Below are 20,595 nucleotides of genomic sequence, written 5' to 3' on the forward strand. Positions count from 1 at the left end.
GAAAAGACAGCCTTCTGAATGGGAGAAAATAATAGCAAATGAAGCAACTGGCAAACAACTAATCTCAAAAATATACAAGCAACTTATGCAGCTCAAGTTCAGAAAAATAAATGATCCAATCAAAAAATGGGCCAAAGAACTAAATAGACATTTCTCCAAAGAAGACATACAGATGGCTAACAAACACATGAAAAGATGCTCAACATCACTCATTATCAGAGAAATGCAAATCAGAACCATAATGAGGTACCATTTCACGCCACTCAGAATGGCAGCGATCCAAAAGTCCACAAGCAATAAATGCTGGAGAGGGTGTGGAGAAAAGGGAACCCTCTTACACTGTTGGTGGGAATGCAAACTGGTACAGCCACTATGGAGAACAGTGTGGAGATTCCTTAAAAAACTGGAAATAGAACTGCCTTATGACCCAGCAATCCCACTGCTGAGCGTACACACCGAGGAAACAAGAATTGAAAGAGACACGTGTACCCCAATGTTCATCACAGTACTCTTTATAATAGCTAGGACATGGAAACAACCTAGATGTCCATCAGCAGATGAATGGATAAGAAAGCTGTGGTACATATACACAATGGAGTATTACTCAGCCATTAAAAAGAATACATTTGAATCAGTTCTAATGAGGTGGATGAAACTGGAGCCGATTATATAGAGTGAAGTAAGCCAGAAAGAAAAACAGCAATACAGTATACTAACACATATATATGGAATTTAGAAAGATGGTAATGATAACCCTCTATGCGAGACAGCAAAAGAGACACAGATGTATAGAACGGACTTTTAGACTCTGTGGGAGAGGGAGAGGGTGGGATGATTTGGGAGAATGGCATTGAAACATGTATACTATCAGGTAAGAAACGAATCGCCAGTCTATGTTCAATAACAGGATACAGGATCCTTGGGGCTGGTGCACGGGGATGATCCAGAGAGATGATATGGGGTGGGAGGTGGGAGGGGGGTTCAGGATTGGGAACTCATGTACACCCGTGGCAGATTTATGTCAATGTATGGCAAAACCAATACAGTATTGTAAAGCAAAATAAAGTAAAAATAAAAATTTTTTAAAAAAAGAAGAAAGTAAAAAACAGAAACAAAGGGAGATGGGAGGGAAGTCTGAGAGGGAGGGAACATGGGTGTATCTATAGCTGATTCTTATTGATGTATGACAGAAAACCACAAAATTATGTAAATCAATTATCCTTCAATTAAAAAATTTAAAAAAGTTACTGTATAATATTATATGTTATCATTGTACAATAGTTATCCATAATTTTTAAGTTTAATACTTGATTTATAGTTATTTTTAAATAGGATATCAATTCTCATGCAAATTGAGTAGGAGAGGAAACTTCAGTTATTTAATTTAGCAGAGTGCAAGTTGATTTTAATAAATATTAATCTTTTTATAGGCCTGCTGCTGCTGCTGCTGCTAAGTCACTTCAGTCGTGCTTGACTCTGTGCGACCCCATAGACGGCAGCCCACCAGGCTCCCCCGTCCCTGAGATTCCCCAGGCAAGAACACTGGAGTGGTTGCCATTGCCTTCTCCAATGCATGAAAGTGAAAAGTGAAAGTGAAGTCGCTCAGTCATGTCCGACTCTTCGCGACCCCATGAACTGCAGCCTATCAGGCTCCTCCACCCATGGGATTTTCCAGGCAAGAGTACTGGAGTGGGGTGCCATTGTCTTCATGTACGTAAAAGTTATTTAATGCATAAATTGTTTCATCTTTGGCATGTGAGAGCACTTTCAAGTTTGGTCCTATGTCTTACCACTCACTATCTTCTGATGGCTTCCTCGCTCTCTGACACTGGATGTCTCTGTCTGACATACACTTTTCCTGCCTTACCCCTTTCTTTAAGAAGCCCAAAGAACACAATCTGGCACTAAGGGGTGGTCCTTGCTTCTGAATTATCATGACTTCTGTGTCTTATCATTGGACAGAGACAGAAGGTACATATTTTTAGAAAGGAAAAAAAAAAAAAAAGGTTGAACTGCTATGTCCAATTTAAATGTGAAATTCTCCTACCCTGAAATTAAGACATTTAACATAAATATTTTATTTACTTGAGCCTATATACATATTTATGTGTGTGTGCAGAAAACGTTGTCAAGTAAGTGTTAATGTTGTTATTAACAGACTGCTGAATCCTATTTAAGATTTTGTATCAGTTGGTTGGTATTTTGTTTAGGATTTTTGCAGCTATAGTGATAAATGAGATTGGTCTTTCTTTTTCTGTTTATTGTGCTGTACATACTGGCTGTCTTAATTCTGACTACAGAGGACTGTGTGGATGACTGTGTAGAAGAAGGTGGGGTGGAATGTGAGGTCTCGGGAGTTGCCTATAGCTGACTTTTTCAAGTGCAGAGATTCCCTGAACACCAGGAAGCTGTGTGTACCAGGAATGGTTCTCTGTTTCTCCCGCCCCAGTGCTTACTCCAGGGACACTCGGTTAGAATATGCGCCACAGAGAATCTTTGTAGGCTTTATCCTGGAGGAAATGTTGAGGTGAGTTTCCGAAGAATGGGGTACTGGCTCAACTGTTTTGCTCTTTATTTAATTGATCACCTATCTATCACTTCTCTTGGATTCCACCATCTCTACTTTGTGGTCTCCCTTATTCTGGATACAGTTGTCACCTACATCAGTTCAGTTCAGTTCATTTCAGTCGCTCAGTTGTGTCCAACTCTTTGCAACCCCATGAACTGCAGCACCCTCGTCTCCCTGTCCATCACCAACTCCTGGAGTCCACCCAAACTCATGTCCATTGAGTCGGTGATGCCATCCAACCATCTCATCCTCTGTCGTCCCCTTCTCTTCCTGCCTTCCGTCTTTCCCAGCATCAGGGTCTTTTCCAATGAGTCAGCTCTTCGCATCAGGTGGCCAAAGTATTGGAGTTTCAGCTTCAACATCAGCCCCTCCAATGAACACCCAGGACTGATCTCCTTTAGGGTGGAGTGGTTGAATCTCCTTGCAGTCCAAAGGACTCTCAAGAGTCTTCTCCAACACCACACTTCAAAAGCGTCAATTCTCAGGCACTCAGCTTTTTTTTACAGTCCAACTCTCACATCCATACATGATCACTGGAAAAACCATAGCCTTGACTAGATGGACCTTCATTGGCAAAGTAATGTCTCTGCTTTTGAATATGCTGTCTAGGTTGGTCATAACTTTCCTTCCAAGGAGCAAGCGTCTTTTAATTTCATGGCTGCAGTCACCATTAGCAGTGATTTTGGAGCTACATCAGTTTGCAGTTAATCTCTTCCTCTCTACTGTATGTCTTCTAGTAAATCCTCACTGTGTCCTCTTGATGGATTCCCTCTTCATTTTTCAGTGGTGTAATGGAATTATTTTTATATTTATTTTCACTGAGCTGTTGGGAGGTAAGAGATATAAACTATAGAGAATGTCAGTCATTGTGAGCTATTTATTGCATTTTCTCTTTGTTAACTGCTGACAAATAGGAAATTCATTTTCTTACCTTGACTTCATATCCAGTTGTTCTAACAAACTTTGACTTTAGATCTAATAATTTTCAATTAATTTTATCTAAGTAGACAATCATTTCAACTACAAATAATGGCAATTTTGTCTCTTTCACTCCAATATTTATAAATTTTTCATATTTATTGCCTCTAATTATAACAACAGTATTGAAATATAGCATCCTTGATTTTATTCCAGACTCTGAGTTGGGCTCCAGTGTTTCACTAGTGTATGTTGTTGGTTTCTACATTTTATCAGGTTAATGATATTTGTTCTTTTCCTAGATTACTCACTTTTTAAAAATTAAAAATTGGTGTTAAACTCATATCATATACCTTTTCCATATCTTGTGGTATAATAATACAGATTCTCTTATTTAATCTATTATTTTAATTAAAGATTTTAGTATACTGAATTACACTCAGGAGAAATATCAACAACCTCAGATAGGCAGATAATACCATCCTACTGCAAGGAGATCCAACCAGTCCATTCTGAAGAAGATCAACCCTGGAATTTCTTTGGAAGGAATGATGCTAAAGCTGAAACTCCAGTACTTTGGCCACCTCATGCGAAGAGTTGACTCATTGGAAAAGACTCTGATGCTGGGAGGTATTGGGGACAGGAGGAGAAGGGGACGACAGAGGATGAGATGGCTGGATGTCATCACTGACTCGATGGACGTGAGTCTGAGTGAACTCCAAGAGTTGGTGATGGACGGGGAGGCCTGGCATGCTGCAGTTCATGGGGTCACAAAGAGTCGTACATGACTGAGCAACTGAACTGAACTGAACTGAATGGCAAAAAGCAAAGATAAACTAAAGAGCCTCTTGATGAAGGTAAAAGAGAGTGAAAAAACTGGCTTAAAACTCAACATCCAAAAAATGAAGATCATGGTATTTGATCCCATGACTTCATGGCAAATAGATGGGGAAGAAATGGAAACAGTGGCAGATTTTATTTCCTTGCTCTCCAAAATCACTGCAGACGGTGACCACAGCCATGAAATTTAAAAATTCATGCTCCTTGGAAGAAAAGCTATGACAAACCTAGACAGCATATTAAAAAGACAGAGACATCATTTTTGCCAACAAAGGCCCATATAATCAAACCTATGATTTTTCCAGTAGTCATGTATGGATATGACAGTTGGACCATAAAGAAGGCTGAGTGCCAAGAATTGATGCTTTTGAACTGTGGTGCTGTAGAAGACGCTTGAGAGTCCCGTGAACTGCAAGGAGATCAAACCAGTCAATCCTAAAGGAAATCAGACCTAAATATTCATTGGAAGGACTGATGCTGAAGCTGAGGCTCCAATAATTTGGCCACCTGAATCAAAAAGCCAACTCATTGGAAAAGACCCTGGGGCTGGGAAAGATTGAAGGCAGGAGGAAAAGGGGGGCAACAGAGGATTAAATGGTTGGATGGCATCACTGACTCAATGGACATGAGTTTGAGCAAACTCCGGGAGATACTGAAGGATTTGAAATCCTGGCATGCTGCAGTTCATAGGGTTGCAAAGAATCTGACCTGACACAGTAACTGAACAACAACACTAATAGATATCCTAATGTTGAACACCCCCGTATTTCTGAAATGGTCCACACTTGGTCATGATATCTTATTCTTTTGCTATATTGTGGTTTATGGTATATGGTTTGCTAACATTTTATTTAGGATCATTGCATGTATATTAATAATCAAGATTAGCTTATAGATTTCTTTCAAAGGCTTATTTTACCCAGTTTTGGATAAGTATGTCAGAGTATTGCTAGTAAGTCAGAGAGCTTTTTATCTTTTTTCATGTTCTGAAAAAGTTTAAATAACAGGAGAATGATTTTTCTTTAAAAAGTTGGTAAAACTTAGTATCTTTGGGAGTTTAAAATCTTGAATATTTCCATTTCATCTTAGCTATTAATTTATTTGAATTTTCTATCTCATCCCAAGTCGATTCTGATAATTCTATTTTCCTTGACTTTTTTTTTTTTTGATCTTCAGATTATTTGATAAATTGCACATGATTTTATCACTTAAATTTCTAAGTGACAAGGCACCAAGCCAATACTGGCTAACTTTAGTAAAAGAAAATTCAGTAGAAAATAACAGGATGTTCGCAAGTACTGACAGGTGGCTAAGAAACTAGGCTTAAGAATTAAAGATACTTAATAAGGCCTAAAGGAATCCAAGGAAGCTTATCTGTAGCTGAAACAGTCTGACCAGTATGCTGCTTCTTCTGCTGCAATAAATAATTCACAACTGTTTCTTTTGTTCTCTTATCACTTAACTCAAGACCCAAACACCAGAGAGAGAGACTCTTTGATCAGTCCCTGGGCTATAAAAAGGAATGGAAGGAGGCTGGATATGGATTTCTCAACTTTCATTTGGAAAGCAGGTGCCTGGAATTACTCTCCTACCAAAAACAACTCATAATAGAAGAAAGATAATTCCACACAGAAAATTGGGGCCCTATTATGAAACACAATGGATGTTGGCAGCCCCCTAGAAATGACCACTTCAATAGCTAAATTTTCCTCTGAAATTGTCTTACTCTCTCTTTTTAAAAATTATTTCTCTTAATGACTTATGTTACTTATCAAGTCTGCTAGTTTTTTACTTTCTGGTTTATTTACTATTGCTTATGTCTTTATTCGGAGAAGGCAATGGCACCCCACTCCAGTACTCTTGCCTGGAAAATCCCATGGATGGAGGAGCCTGGTGGGCTGCCGTCTATGGGGTCGCACAGAGTCGCACATGACTGAAGTGATGCAGCAGCAGCAGCAGAAGCATGTCTTTATTAGTTCCTTTGTACCATTTTGATTCTTTTTCATTATTTTTTAAATAGTATCCTGAGTTATATGCTTAGTTCACTTTTCAGTACTTATTTGTTATAAAATGTTTGATATAATTTGGATATATAAATGTCTTTTTGTTTTCTTCTAGTCTTTCTAAGACTAGAAATTCCACCCCTGCTAGGGTTTAATATTTGTTTCAATCAAATTTCTTTTAGAGATAAGAGCCTTGATTCTAGTTTCAGCAATATTATAAAGTATATCAATAAGAATGTTTTCAGGAAAACTGAAACCACTGTAAGTATTTTAAGCAGAAAAGAATATCAGAAACAGTTTGCATTCACATGGGATGAACAACAGTATACACTTATAATTTTCTCATAAGTCTTATCTTCCATCTTCTGCCATAAGAAAGTCTGAAGAGATCTGGGTATCATTGAGATTTCTTATAGAACATTAAATTGTTTTATTACACTGATGGGATTACCTTAATCAGAGCAGATAAGCAAGAGGTGGCCAGCATGCTGAATGCCTTGATAAGACATACATGCTCCAGAGAGCAGGTGACAAGTGGCACATGAGTAAAATTATGAGAAAACAGAGCTCAGATTTCTTCCAAGACATCTTATGTAAAGTAAAAGACAAATTATTTTGTCTTGTATTTCATTTCACAAAGAAGGAAGCATAAAATTTAGTCAGTCTTTTTGGGGAATATTTGATTTGAGGGCAAATATTTCACACTGAAGAAGAATGCTTTGGTTCCCAGAGCAGGAAAGAGTTCTGCAGTAATCCAGAAGACCCTGTGGTATTGGAGGTATCACAGGTGGGAGAAAACATTACAGAGTGTTTGAGGAAGACCCAGTGGAAGAACAGCACCCTCAAGCTCTGCAGCAAGGCCATGCCATCTGCAGCAGAGAATTATATTCTTTTTGCGAAACAACCTACGCACTACTGAACACTGGCAAATGTGGAATGACTGATATGTCGCTGTGTGAGAAATACACACTACGAGCTGGGTCCTAACAGACCCGTGAAGTACAAGGTTGAACAGGCCTAGCAAAAACATGAGATGAACCTGTCACATCTAGAACAAAGAGCACAGAGAAGCAAAGGGAACAAGCAAGGTACTTGAGCAGGTGGCCCAGATTTCTCTCTTTTCCCCAAATCCAAACTTGCACCCGTGTCCCTCAGCTCACACCTATGACTCTATGGGAACCCTGGTATGAGCAGCTGAAGGAGAAGAGAAACGTCTGAGTTTGCTTCACAGATGGGTTGGCTCTGTACGTAGGTACAACCTGAAAGTGGCAGCTGAACAACAGCCATGCTTGGTAATTGTCTGAAAGACAGTGGTGGAAGAAAGCCCTCCCAGTGGGCAGAGCTTCAGCCTGTACACATGGCTGTCCACTTTGTGTGGGAAAAAAAGAGGCCTAAGGTTAGACTATATATGGAATCACAGGCAGTAGTAATTGCCTGATGGTCTTTTTCCCTATAATGAAAGATATTCAAAGATTAAGAACAAGGAGGTCTGAGTAGAAACTTGTGGACACACCTATAGGAGTGGGAATGAAGTATAAAAATCTTTGTAATGCATGTTAACACCACCAGAGAACATCCACTAGGGAAAAGTAATCAATAATCAACAAAATGACTCAGCTAATTGATATCCGCCAATCTCAGTCATCAACCACCTCAGTACTAGCACAGCAGGCACAAGGATAAAATGGCTATGGTGCCAGATGGCCAGTAACAGCACAGGCCCTGAAGGTTTCTTTGGCTACTGCCATCAACAAATGTCCAATGTGACAGCAACAGAGACCAATGCTGAGCCCCCAAGATGGCACAGCTCATCAAGGATACCAGCTAGCCACTCGGTGGTAAATTGATCATTCAGTTGTTTCACTCTTAAAAAGGCCAGAGGTACATCCTCACAGGAATAGACAGAAATAAACAGACATAAAGTCAGGTACCTTTCCTACCTGCAGGGCCACAGGGTCATGAGTCAAAGGATTACAGAGTACTTAATCCTCCAACAAGGGATCCCATGTAACATCCTGCTAGATAGGGGAACCCACTTTCTAGTAAAGGAAATGTGAGCTTGGAGCTCTGGCCATGCAATTCACTGGTCATACCATATAACTGCACCGCTGTGAAGCTGACAGCCTTATGGAGCATTGGCGTAGCCTGCTGAAGGCCAAACTGAGGTGCCACTTAAAACAACACTCTGAGGACTGGGTGCTGTCCTCCAAGAAGCAGTATATACATTGACTCGAAGGACCGTCATGCCGCACTGTGTCTGCAACAGAGAGAAGACACAGGTCTGCGACCCAAGAAGCAGAAGCAGGAATGGCCACACTTTCCATCACTTCTGACGATCAACGGAGGCCGTGTGCTTCCTGTCCCCACACTTTGCACTCTGAGGTCTGTTTCTCAAAGGAAACACACTGTTGCCCTGGAGCACAACAAGAATCCCAGTGAACTGTATGCTCTGCCTTCTGCCTGGCGCACACTGAGCTGCCTGGAGAGAGGAGGAGTCACCATCTTGACAGGAGTAACCTATCACTTCAGAGGAAGGAAGTCTGCTGTTACACAGCCAGGGTAGGGAGAAATGTGTGGGGAACCGTAAGAGCTACTCAGGTATCTCTTGCGACAATAAAGGGGTAGGAACAGCAGCCATGGTCTGAGAAGGGAATGGTATTCAGGGGCTCAGCCCACTCCGGGAAGAGGTTGAGGGTCATGCTACCAGGTAAGCCACTGAGGCCAGCAGAGGGGAGACTCAGGGTGAAGGGAATCTAGAATGGACAGGAAGGAGGCAGAGGCTGAGGATAACTGCAGCCCCAAGATCAACCGCAAGGGCAGGGGCTACTGTTCCTTCCCCCACCCCGACCCCCAGCAACTTCCCTCTCCTAAATTATCTCTCAGGAAGAGAGGCCCACTGCAATTTTGATGGAGCCACCCTTGAAACATACATGGAAAGTAGACCTCAAAGGTGCAAATGGTAGACTCTGAAAGACCAGGAGATGAGTTTCCCGGATCTTCCTTTCAAGGAAGGTCTGGCTGTCTGGCTGTGAAGAGTGGTCAGCGGACACTTCTTTCTGACAGCAACTGAAGACCTGCCTCAAAAGGGCGTGCATTTCCTGGGCAACTGTCACCGGGTCACGTCACTGAGCAAGGCAAGCAGGACCCAGCCATTTCTGCATGACCCAGGGCCCCTGTGACTGGCCACTGTCACTCCAGAGCCCCCCCAAGCTGGCCGAGGCTTTGTTGAACCCACATTGCAGTCTGCTTTCTCTTTCTGTTCATTCCTGCTTCTCTTCCCTTCCTTTTCCAGGAGCTGATTCCTGACAAGTATCCCCCGCCTCAAACTCTGTCTCACATCTGCTTCAGGAGAATCGAACTGTGACAGCATTTCTGCTGAGAGAAAAAGAATTTATCACAGGACAACCCATGATTGATAAAGGAACCATTTTGGTGAGGATTTTTAGTGTTCAGCATAGCATTCAATACGATGGACTTTTTACTCCTTACCATTTCCTAGTCTTCGTCCTTAAAGAAAAATATGATTCTGTTTTCACCAAAGCGTAAGAAATTTCTTTCAGTGGTTTCTGCCTACTGTAGCAAACAGAACAAGGCATTGTTCAGTATCGAGGTGGGGCATCAGTTTTCTCTGCGGGAAACAGTCCCTCAGCTATTTGCTGAGGTCTTTTTTGGTTTCATTTACGGTAAAACTCTGGATTTTTGCCAAATTCTCCACAAGTTCAAAAGTACAAAGCTCTTTAGGAGGCCTGCTCTTTTTAAATATTTTTTCAGAGGTTAAAAATTAAATTTCAAAAGAATACCTGGGGTGCAGAGGCGTCCACAGTAGAGACACAGACCCTGATTGTCTCCAACATGAAGCTTGGTCATGTCATTCTCTTACTTTTGTGCTTCTACTTAAGTTTTTGTGAGGTAAGCAATTCAATATTTATGTAAAATTTTAAGTAGATATTTCAAATATTGTAAAAATACAGAAAAAAGTCTCAAAGATATTATTTTGACTTGAAGATTACATAGTTCACTTGCCAACGATGACAGTATTTAGTCAGTAACCAAGATTTTATGTTATATCTTGATGAAAGAGCTTGAAGAAATTGCTTTTTTCATATGCTATTATCTGTGCATAGAGATTGGACTGAATGAAAATTTTACTAATACAGCTATGATTTTTAGTAATTATTAAATCAGTAAACATTTATCAAGCCCTATCTATGTGCAAGGTATAGAGATGGGCAAGACTGATCCTTCCTTCAATAGCCTTTTGTACAATTGTAGAAAGATGATACAAATATACCAATGAGGAAATAATAAGCATAATTTGAAAAATATTTGAAACCATGAGAAGGAACTGTTATAAGACATATATTTAATTGCCCCAAAATGGCACAAATATCATCATCTGCCAAGGGAATTTAATGAGAGGAAAAATCCCTTCCTGCTCGGAGATTGGGAAGGGTTTATGGGCCAAATGGGATTTGAGCTAGACCTATAATTCTGAATAAGATCTGATCAGTGGAGAAAAAGAGGAAGTGATTTTCAGCCTGATAAACAGCAAGTGGTATGGCCAGAAAGACAGCAAAACACTGGGCTCCTCTCCATGAGTAAACGCACTTGATCAGAGTAGAGACTTTGTAGGCCACTCAAGGAGTTAAAGCCAAAACAACAGATTGTAGCCAGTCTGGAAGGTAGTCTGTTAAGGTTAGAAATGTTTAAGACATTTTAGAGACTTGCTGATGATTGCCTACTTTTGTGATCAAAGAGTTTTGAAACAATTCCAAAAATTGTTTTGTTTTAAAGTCTGTTTATAGCAGCAAATGTTTAAAGAGAACTACCTAAGATATCAGAATTAAATACTTAAGTTTCTTATAAGTTCTAAACTATATATGCAATGTTTATAGTATAAACCAAATGGAAATAAAGTAAGTACTTGTTGATTAAAATAGATTAAATTATTGTACATCCAGAAATAACTATCACATTAAAGTGGTGTTTTATATTTATTGAAATAAAAAAATGCCTCACTGAAATCTTATTTTTGTTAAGAAAAATACATATACACATAAATACACAAATATATTAATAAATGCTTATATAAATGGCAGTTTTAAAGATCATGAGGGGTGTATATTAAACAGATAACAGTTAGTATCTCTGAGTAATGGGATTACTCATGATTTTTATGTTTTATATGTTTATGAATTTTCAGAGTTCAAAAATTTTGTCTTATTCATTTGTCATTTTTCTCTTTTAAATACCAGGTAAATGTGTGTTGCATTATAACAAGAAAAATTTGTTTTCGGAAAAAAGGATATTTCAGCCATATTTTGGGTTCTTGGGACAAAAACAGAATAAAAAAAAAACTGAAAATAGTTTTCACTTACACAAAGGAAAAGAGCCTCTTCTTTTACTGAACAATCATCCAATCATAAAACTGTCTTCATTCCTTTAAGAAACAGCATTTTGAAACCACAACTTCATAAAATACTATTATTATTTCCTTATAAAAGGAAATGGAATGATTTTTTATGCCACCTGCTGAGAAATAATCATTTTTAAATGGAGCTTACCATAGAGATAGGGGCTTCCCTGGTGGCTCAGCAGTAAAGAATCCACCTGCCAATGCAGGAGACCTGGGTTCTTCCCTGGGTTGGGAAGATCCCCTGGAAAAGGCAATGGCAACCCACTCCAGTATTCTTGCCTGGAGAATCCCATGGACAGAGGAGCCTGGTGGGCTACAGTCCATGGGGTCACAAAGAGTCAGACCTGATTTAGTGGCTGAAGAGCAACAACCACAGAGACAACATAAATATGTTCTAAGTTTTAAAATGTATCTACATTTTCAACATGAAATAAAATACGTACAGCTGGGAGAAACTTGTATTTTAAAAGCTGGGAGCAGATTTCCTTCTAGGGGATAAAAAGCCCCACTCCATTTTTATATCAAAATATTTCAATGGACTGATTTGAAAGTGGATTATGTCAATGATGGGGTGGGCTGGCAATGAAGTTGTTCTGAACAGTGAGATGAGAATCCTGGTTTTACTGAACCTACCCAGACAAAGAGGTAAGGGGATTTAGGAAAGGGTGGGAAAGAAACTCAGAGTGGCTGCTGTGTCAATAACAAAGGGGTATTAAGGAAGAGGGATCTTGGTCCTCGGAATTCTCCAGGCAAAAATTCTGGAGTACGTAGCCATTCCCTTAGCCATAGGATCTTCCCAACCTAAGGATCAAACCATCTCCTGCATTGCAGGCAGTTTCTTTACCATCAGAGCCACCAGGGAAGTCCCAGTAATGGAATAGGGAAGCCAAATATTTTAGTCAATATGGTTAAACACTGTGATATACTTGGCTGTGACATAATCCCTCACCAAAACCTTTAATTTTTTTTTAAACCCTAAAAGCATATTATAAACTTTGGTTTATATGGGTAGCATTTTGGAAGGAAAGAACTGGGGTGATGGTCAACAGAGTGATGAGATCTGGAAAGAGAATATGCACAGGAGCAATACGCAGTGCAGAGAGTGATGTCAGCTAGCAAGGCAGAGTAGGCAAATCCAAACACTTGTCCCTCCACCAAAAAACACTAGAAAAGTCAAGCAGACGTTCAAAACCAACTTTGTCAGAACTCCAGTTATCAAAGTCCTACAGTACCCAAGTGAGTGCTGCATGAAGGAAAAAGGCAACTTAAAAATGGTAGGAAAACTGCAGTATTTCTACTTGCCCTTACCCCACCCAGATTCCAACTCAGGGGCAGTCTTGAAGGTAGCAATCTAGATTCCCAGTGTGGAACTCTAGTCCCCAGTTCTAAATGGAGCAGAGCAGATTTTATTTAAAAAGAAATTGTGTTTGTCTGTTCTAACCTATTCAGGGGCTACTTAAAGACTGAAACAAAAAATTTGTCTCTGTTTCATCTAACTTGGAACTCAGTGGAAAGGCAGCAGGCATTCCTCAAAAACATTATCAGTTCAGGTCAGTTCACTTCAATCACTCAGTCATGTCTGACTCTTTGCAACCCCATGAATCACAGCACGCCAGGCCTCCCTGTCCATCACTACTCCCAGAGTTCTCTCAAACTCATATCCAACGAGTCAGTGATGCCATCCAGCCACCTCATCCTCTGTCGCCCCCTTCTCCTCCTACCCCCAATCCCTCTCAGCATCAGAGTCTTTTCCAATGAGTCAACTCTTTGCATGAGGTGGCCAAAGTACTGTAGTTTCAGCTTTAGCATCATTCCTTCCAAAGAAATCCCAGGGTTGATCTCCTTCAGAATGGACTGGTTGGATCTCCTTGCAGTCCAAGGGACTCTCAAGAGTCTTCTCCAACAGCACAGTTCAGTTCTTCAGCGCTCAGCCTTCTTCACAGTCCAACTCCCACATCCATACATGACCACAGGAGAAACCATAGCCTTGACTAGACGGACCTTAGTTGGCAAAGTAATGTCTCTGCTTTTGAATATGCTAAGGCAAGCAAATAAACAGTCTACCGCCACCTGAGACAAAAGACAACAGTTGAGGCCTACTATAGAGTGCGGAAGCTTGGAAGGAAAAGTTAGAGTTTCAGCTGAAAATTAGGGCATTCAAAAGCCCCTGTGTATCCTGGGGAATTTAGAAAGCAATACACATGCCCAGGGCAAGATGAAGCCCAGAAAACACCTAAGAAGACCCTAAGCCTACACCTCCAGGCTCAGTGCAAATGTGAAGTAAAAGCTAAGACAGAATTGTAAACATTCTGGTTAAGTATTGAGCACTGAAGTGGCCCAGCACAGAGCCAATTTGCAAACTCAGAAGAGGTTTTTTTGTTGTTCTCAATTTCAAGGATTCCTTATTCTTTTCTTTCTTTCTTTCTTTTATTTCCTTCTTCCTTCCTTTCTCTTTTTTCCCTTCCCTGTCCCTTTCCCTTTCTCTTCCTCTCTCTCTGGTTCCTTGTGTTGAAGGAAATCTTTGTCTAAATCCTAGCTAAATGCAAGGAACCAAGACTTCAGAAACCACACATGACAAAAAAAAAACCTTTATAGAAACAGTTCTGAAAAATTAGTAAATAGCTATAGTCTATAGGAATCAAGGAAAGCAAACCCTGAGAAGAAAGAATTTGATTTCAAGAATTACAACATTATAATATTCAAAATATCCAGTCTCCAACAAAGAATATGAAGCATGCAATGAAGCGAAAATATGGCCCATTTACAGGAGAAATTATTTCTGAGGAAGAACAGACTTTGAACTCACCAGACAAAGACTTTAAGTTAAACATCTTAAATAGATTCAAATAGCCAAAAAAAAAAAAAGCAAGGAGGATGTAGGAACAAATAGAGAATACCCATGAAAAGATAGAAATTATAAAAGGAATTAGACTGAAAAGTATAACAAAGAATTCACTAGAGGGTTTTAATAGCAGATTTGAGCAGGCAGAGGAGTAAGTGAAGCTGAAGATTGGTCAATTAAATTATCTGAGGAGCAGAAAGAAAAAAGAATAAAAACAGAAACCATCAGTATATACACAATTGGAATCTCAGACGGAGAAGAGAGAGTCAGAGAATATTTGAAGAAGTAATAACCAAACACTTCTTAAATTTGATAAAAGATAATGAATCTAGAATGTCCCTGGTGATCCAGTGGCTAAGAATCTGCCTGCCAATGCAGGGGACACGGGTTCCATCCCTGGTCTGGGAGGATTCCACATGCCGTGGGGCAGCTAAGTCTGTGCACCACGACTGCTGGGCACATGAACTCTGGAGCCTGTGCTTCGCAACATGCAAAGTCACCGCAGTGGAAGCACCACAACTAGGGAGGTGGCTCCACCTGCAGCGCCGAGAGAGGGCCTGTATGCAGCAGTGAAGACCCAGGGCGGCCACAAATGAGTTCATTTAAAAAAAGGAAAGAAAGGCGTTCAACCTCAGTCACTGGGGGGGAAATGCAGATAAAACAATTCTCTGATGACATTTTTGTATACCTAATTGGCAAAGATAAAAATGTTAAATGTTTTCTGTTCTGTGATCAAGAAGATGGAAAATAGGCCCTTTCATATACTGATGACCCCTGGAGAAGGGATAGGCTACCCACTCCAATATTCTGCCCTGGAGAATGGACTGTATAGTCCATGGGGTTGGAGAAATATCAATAACCACACATATGCACATAACACCACCCTTATGACAGAAAGCGAAGAAGAACTAAAGAGCCTCTTGATGAAAGTGAAAGAGGAGAGTGAAAACGTGGCTTAAAACTCAACATTCAGAAAGCTAGGATCATGGCATCCAGTCCCATCACTTCATGGTAAGTAGATGGGGAAACAATGAAAACAGTGACACACTATTTTCTTGGGCTACAAAATCACTGCAGATGGTGACTGCAGCCATGAAATTAAAAGACACTTGCTCCTTGGAAGAAAAGCTATGACCAACCTAGACAGTATATTAAAAAGCAGAGACATGACTTTGCTGACAAAGGTCCATCTAGTCAAAGCTGTGGTTTTTCCAGTAGTCATATATGGATGTGAGAGTTGGACTGTGAAGAAAGCTGAGCGCCGAAGAATTGATGCTTTTGAACTGTGTGTTGGAGAAGACTCCTGAGAGTCCTTTGGACTCCAAGGAAATCAAACCAATCAATCCTAAAAGAAATCAGTCCTGAATATTTGTTAGAAGGACTGATGCTGAAGCTGAAACTGTTTCAACAAACCTGAAACTCAAATACCTGGTCACTTGATGCAAAGAGATGACTCATTGGAAAAGATCCTTTTGCTGGAAAAGACTGAAGGCAGGAGGAGAAGGGGACATCAGAGGATGAGATGATTGGATGGCATCACCAACTCGATGTACATGAGTTTGAGCAATCTCTGGAAGTTGGTGAGGACAGGGAAGCCTCATGTGCTGCAGTTCATGAGGTTGCAAAGAGTTGGACATGACTGAGCGACTGAACTGAACTGATACGTTGATGTTAAGAGTTCAAATTTGAGCAACTTCTGGAGAGAGAAGGGCTTCTCAGTGGCTCAGTGGTAAAGAATCCACCTGCCAATGCAGGAGACCCAGGTTCATCCCTGGGTGGAAAAGATCTCCTGTGGTAGGAAATGACAACTCACTCCAGTATTCTTGCCTGGAAAATTTCATGAACAGAGGAGCTTGGCGGGCTACAGTCCATGGGGTCATAAGAGTTTGCAACTGAGCATGCACACTGCTGCTGCTGCTGCTGCTAAGTTGCTTCAGTCGTGTCCACACTAGAGTGAGAAATTAGCCAATGTCTTTCAAAACTACAACTGCTAATTTCTTTGATTCAGCGATGTTACTCCCAGGTAACTGACAAATATACTTAGCGTACAGGGGAAATGATGTATATTATATGAGGAGATTTATCACAGCACTGTTTATAATAACAGAACATTGGAAACAATCTAAATGCCCTTTGTTGGCTACTGGTTGTAAATTATACTGCTGTTGGGGGTGCAGAATTAGAGAGTAAAGTATGGTTCACATATACAGTGATGATCTCTGGAAAGGTTCACTAGGAACTATTAAGTGGTTGACTCTGGGGTAGTGCTTGAGTGTGTTGAATGGATAACAGAAGGAGAGAAATATAATTTTTACAGGCACCCTTTTGAACATGTTTGTAATATTTCTATGCATTTTCTACTTTTAAAAATATCAATTAAAAATGAAAAAAAATTTTCATCCATTTTACATTCATTATAAAAAAACAAGACCAAGAAACTACAACATTGTTTTGTCTTGTTTTGCACTCTCTGAGGCAAAAGTGATGGAAATGACCCTGAAATAAAATTGGAGGAAAAAATTGCTGGTGAAGACCACGATGAGAAGGAACTGAGGCCATATAGGGCCTAAAACTCTTTCGATGAAAATGTTTCTGATATGATTGTTAACTTTCAGGATATGAACCGTTTATTCACTTCTGGAAGAAAGACAAAAGTTTATATTGCTTACTCTTTTTGAAACTTTTCCATCTCATTCCTCAGTGTTTTCCTGGTAAATCATGATTGTACCTGTTGGCCATCATGATGTAATCATCACAAAATCTAAGTGGCATATATCTTGATTTAGTTTAGAGGTTAAAGCATCTCCCTGCAATATGGGAGACCTGGGTTCGATCCCTGGGTCAGGAAGATCCCCTGGAGAAGGAAATGGCAACCCACTCCAGTATTCTTGCCTGGAGAATCCCATGGACGGAGGAGCTTGGTGGTCTACAGTCCACGGGTCGCAAAGAGTCGGACATGACTGAGCGACTTCACTTCACTTCACTTCCTACAGGTTAGCTGGAGATCATCTCATCTAAGGTGGGCTCAGCTGGAGTGATTCTTCATTGCTGGCCTGATCGTCTTCTTCCCATAGCTATGGCAGAGAAGCAGAAGGACAAACCCAGTTGCACAAGTACACTCCAAGCATCTCTTATGTCACATATGCTGACTTCCTGTTGTCCAAAGCAAGTCACTGGCCAGGCTCAGAATCCAGAAGTAGGAAAATATACCTCCCCTCTCCGGAGGAAGAGATAACAGCAAAGGACAGGATGAAGAGTCGTAGAACTGGGGCCATAAGCAGTCTACCTCAGTCAGCATCACATTAGCGTTTGTATAGGCTCTTAAGTGTTTATTGTGCCGTCCCATGTATTTTGCACTTGCTGTTCGCAACAGCTCTGTGAGGATATTATTTTTATTTTCCACATTCCACAGAAGAAGAAACAACCATAAAGGTAAAGTCTTTTACCAAAAATCACACAACTAGTTAGCAGAAGAAGGGGAATTTTCGACTTTTTTACAGCAAACAGTAGGAGGGAAAATGGTGGACTTTTGCTCTATTTGGTCATAATTGATCATTTTTTTCTTTTGTTTATAGGATAATTTTAGAAATCGAGGACAGTCAAAGGCAGTGAAGAAATCAGAGGTAAAGCTATATGGCTGTATACCGGGGTGGGATAGTAGATTGTTTTTTTTTTTTTTCTTGTTTGTTGTCTAATAACCAACCATCCATCTAAAATGGCTTCACTGGGAAATTCTCTGAAGGTCAAGTGGTTAGGCCTTTCACCATGCTTCAATGTCAAGGGTGCAAGATCAATCCGTGGTCGAGGAACTAAGATCCCACAATCCATGTGCCATGGCTAACCTGTACTCCTGCCTAGAATAAAAAGATAAAGTTCACAACAGGATAATTATTACAGCATCACAAATACCAAAGAAATGATCCCTCCTAAAAAAAAAAAGAAACAGCAGCTAAGGGAATTGAGTCATGATTTAGAGATAACTAAGCTATAGTAGTAATCACTAAAAATTTTTGTGCATGTGCCCCCAGTATATGTGAATATATTTATTTATAAATAATATATACTGTACTATATAAATATACTTTAAAAAAGAAAATTTTAAAAACAAGTATTTTAATAATCTTACTGTTAATCTTTAATGAAGTAATATCAAATACACAATTTTTAAATTTTTCCATTTGATTTTAATATCATATTATTTGGAAAAGATATCTTACAAAGAGCTGCTGCTGCTGCTGCTGCTAAGTCAACATACACAATAAACACAGGGAAAATTTCAATAATGATATTCGATGGAAACCTGTATTTCAATTAGTCTCTTTAATATTATTGATTGGGGGAGGGTTGGCTTCTTTTCATATCTGATTAGCTTTCTATTGTCTTGAACCCCATGGTGTGGCTAATGAACAGCTTCTACTGTAGCTGAAAGTGTAGACTCTGCTATTTTTTTGTTTATTGATGTTGTATTTTGGCATTATTGTCAATCTGGTGTCATTTCACTACATGAATCTCTAAATCACTTGTCCATCTGTGAAGATTATTTCAGCTACAACTAGATGATATAATCTATAATGTCCCATAATCAAGCACATGAATATGATTCTCCATCCTAAAACAGAAACCTTCTCTTGACCCCATGTTGTTGTTTAGTCACTCAGTCGTGTCCAGCTTTTTGCAACCCCATGGACTGCAACATGCCAGACTTCCCTGACCTTCACCATCTCCTGGAGCTTGCTCAAACTCACGTCCATTGAGTTGATGATGCCATCCAACCATCTCATCCTCTCTCATCCCCTTCTCTTCCTGCCTTCAATCTTTCCCAGCACCAAGGTCTTTTCCAATGAGTCAGCTCTTCACATCAGGTGGTCAAAGTATTGGAGTTTCAGCTTCAACATCAGTTCTTCCAATGAATATTTGGGACTGATTTCCTTTAGGATTGACTGGTTTGATCTCCTTGCAGTCGAAGGGACTCTCAAGAGTCTTCTCCAACACCACAGTTCAAAATCAACAATTCTTCGATGCTCAGCCTTCCAACTCTCACATCCATGCATGACTACTGGACAAACTATAGCTTTGACGAGACAGACTTTTGTTGGCATAGTAATGTCTCTTCTTTTTAATATGCTGTCTAGATTTATCATAGGTTTTCTTCCAAGGAGCATGTCTCCTTTAATTTCATTGTTGCAGTCACTATCTGCAGTGATTTTGGAGCTCAAGAAAATAGTCTGTCACTGTTTCCATTGTTTCCCCATCTATTTGCCATAAAGTGATGGGATCAGATGCCATGATCTTAGTTTTCTGAATGTTGAGTTTTAAGCCAGCTTTTTCACTCTCCTCTTTTACCTTCATCAAGAGACTCTTTAGTTCCTCTTCACTTTCTGCCATAGGGTGGTGTCATCTGCATATCTGAGGTTATTGATATTTCTCCTGGTGATCTTGATTCCAGCTTGTACTTCATCCAGCCTGGCATTTCACATGATGTACTCTGCATATAAGTTAAATAAGCAAGGTGACAATATACAGCCCTGACGTACTCCTTTCCCAATTTTGAACTGGCCCGTTGTTCCATGTCCAGTTCTAACTGTTGCTACTTGACCTGCACACAGGTTTCACAGGAGTCAGGTAAGGTGGTCTGGTGTTCCCACCTCTTTAAGAATTTTCCACAGTTTGCTGTGATCCACAGAGTCAAAGGCATCAGTGTAGTCAATAATGCCCTCCAATTATTACCCCATTTCTCTGTGCTTCTTGACATCTAATCTTCAAAAAAGTTGCTATACTTAATTTCTCTTTCTATTATTTCTTGGGGCTTCCCGACCCAGTCTGGCTTGAGTTCCCACATTCCACCAAAATAACCTTTGTCAAGATCCCTATCTTACTGGAGGAGTATCACACAACTGTTAATCATCCCTTCCTTCTCTCTGCCTCTGTGCCACCATTTTCTGTTTATTTGTCTTTTACTTCACTGGCCACCTCTTCTTATCTCCTTTACCAATTCTTTATTATCTGC

The 20,595-nt window shown here is 40.1% G+C and overlaps 1 protein-coding gene across 1 annotated transcript in view; it reads left to right on the forward strand.

The window, feature by feature from the left end:
- The first annotated feature begins 10,145 nt into the window (after window positions 1–10,145).
- Window positions 10,146–20,595, forward strand: part of CFI (complement factor I) — a 43,446-nt gene continuing 32,996 nt past the window's right edge. The window contains exons 1-2 of the mRNA XM_068974853.1: window positions 10,146–10,239; window positions 18,164–18,211. Of these exons, the coding sequence (XP_068830954.1) occupies window positions 10,183–10,239; window positions 18,164–18,211 (105 nt within the window). The 5' untranslated portion in view covers window positions 10,146–10,182. The remainder of the gene's footprint in view (window positions 10,240–18,163; window positions 18,212–20,595) is intronic.

The sequence above is a fragment of the Capricornis sumatraensis genome, chromosome 7 (assembly GCF_032405125.1).
Source record: "Capricornis sumatraensis isolate serow.1 chromosome 7, serow.2, whole genome shotgun sequence".
NCBI classification, from domain to species: domain Eukaryota; kingdom Metazoa; phylum Chordata; class Mammalia; order Artiodactyla; family Bovidae; genus Capricornis; species Capricornis sumatraensis.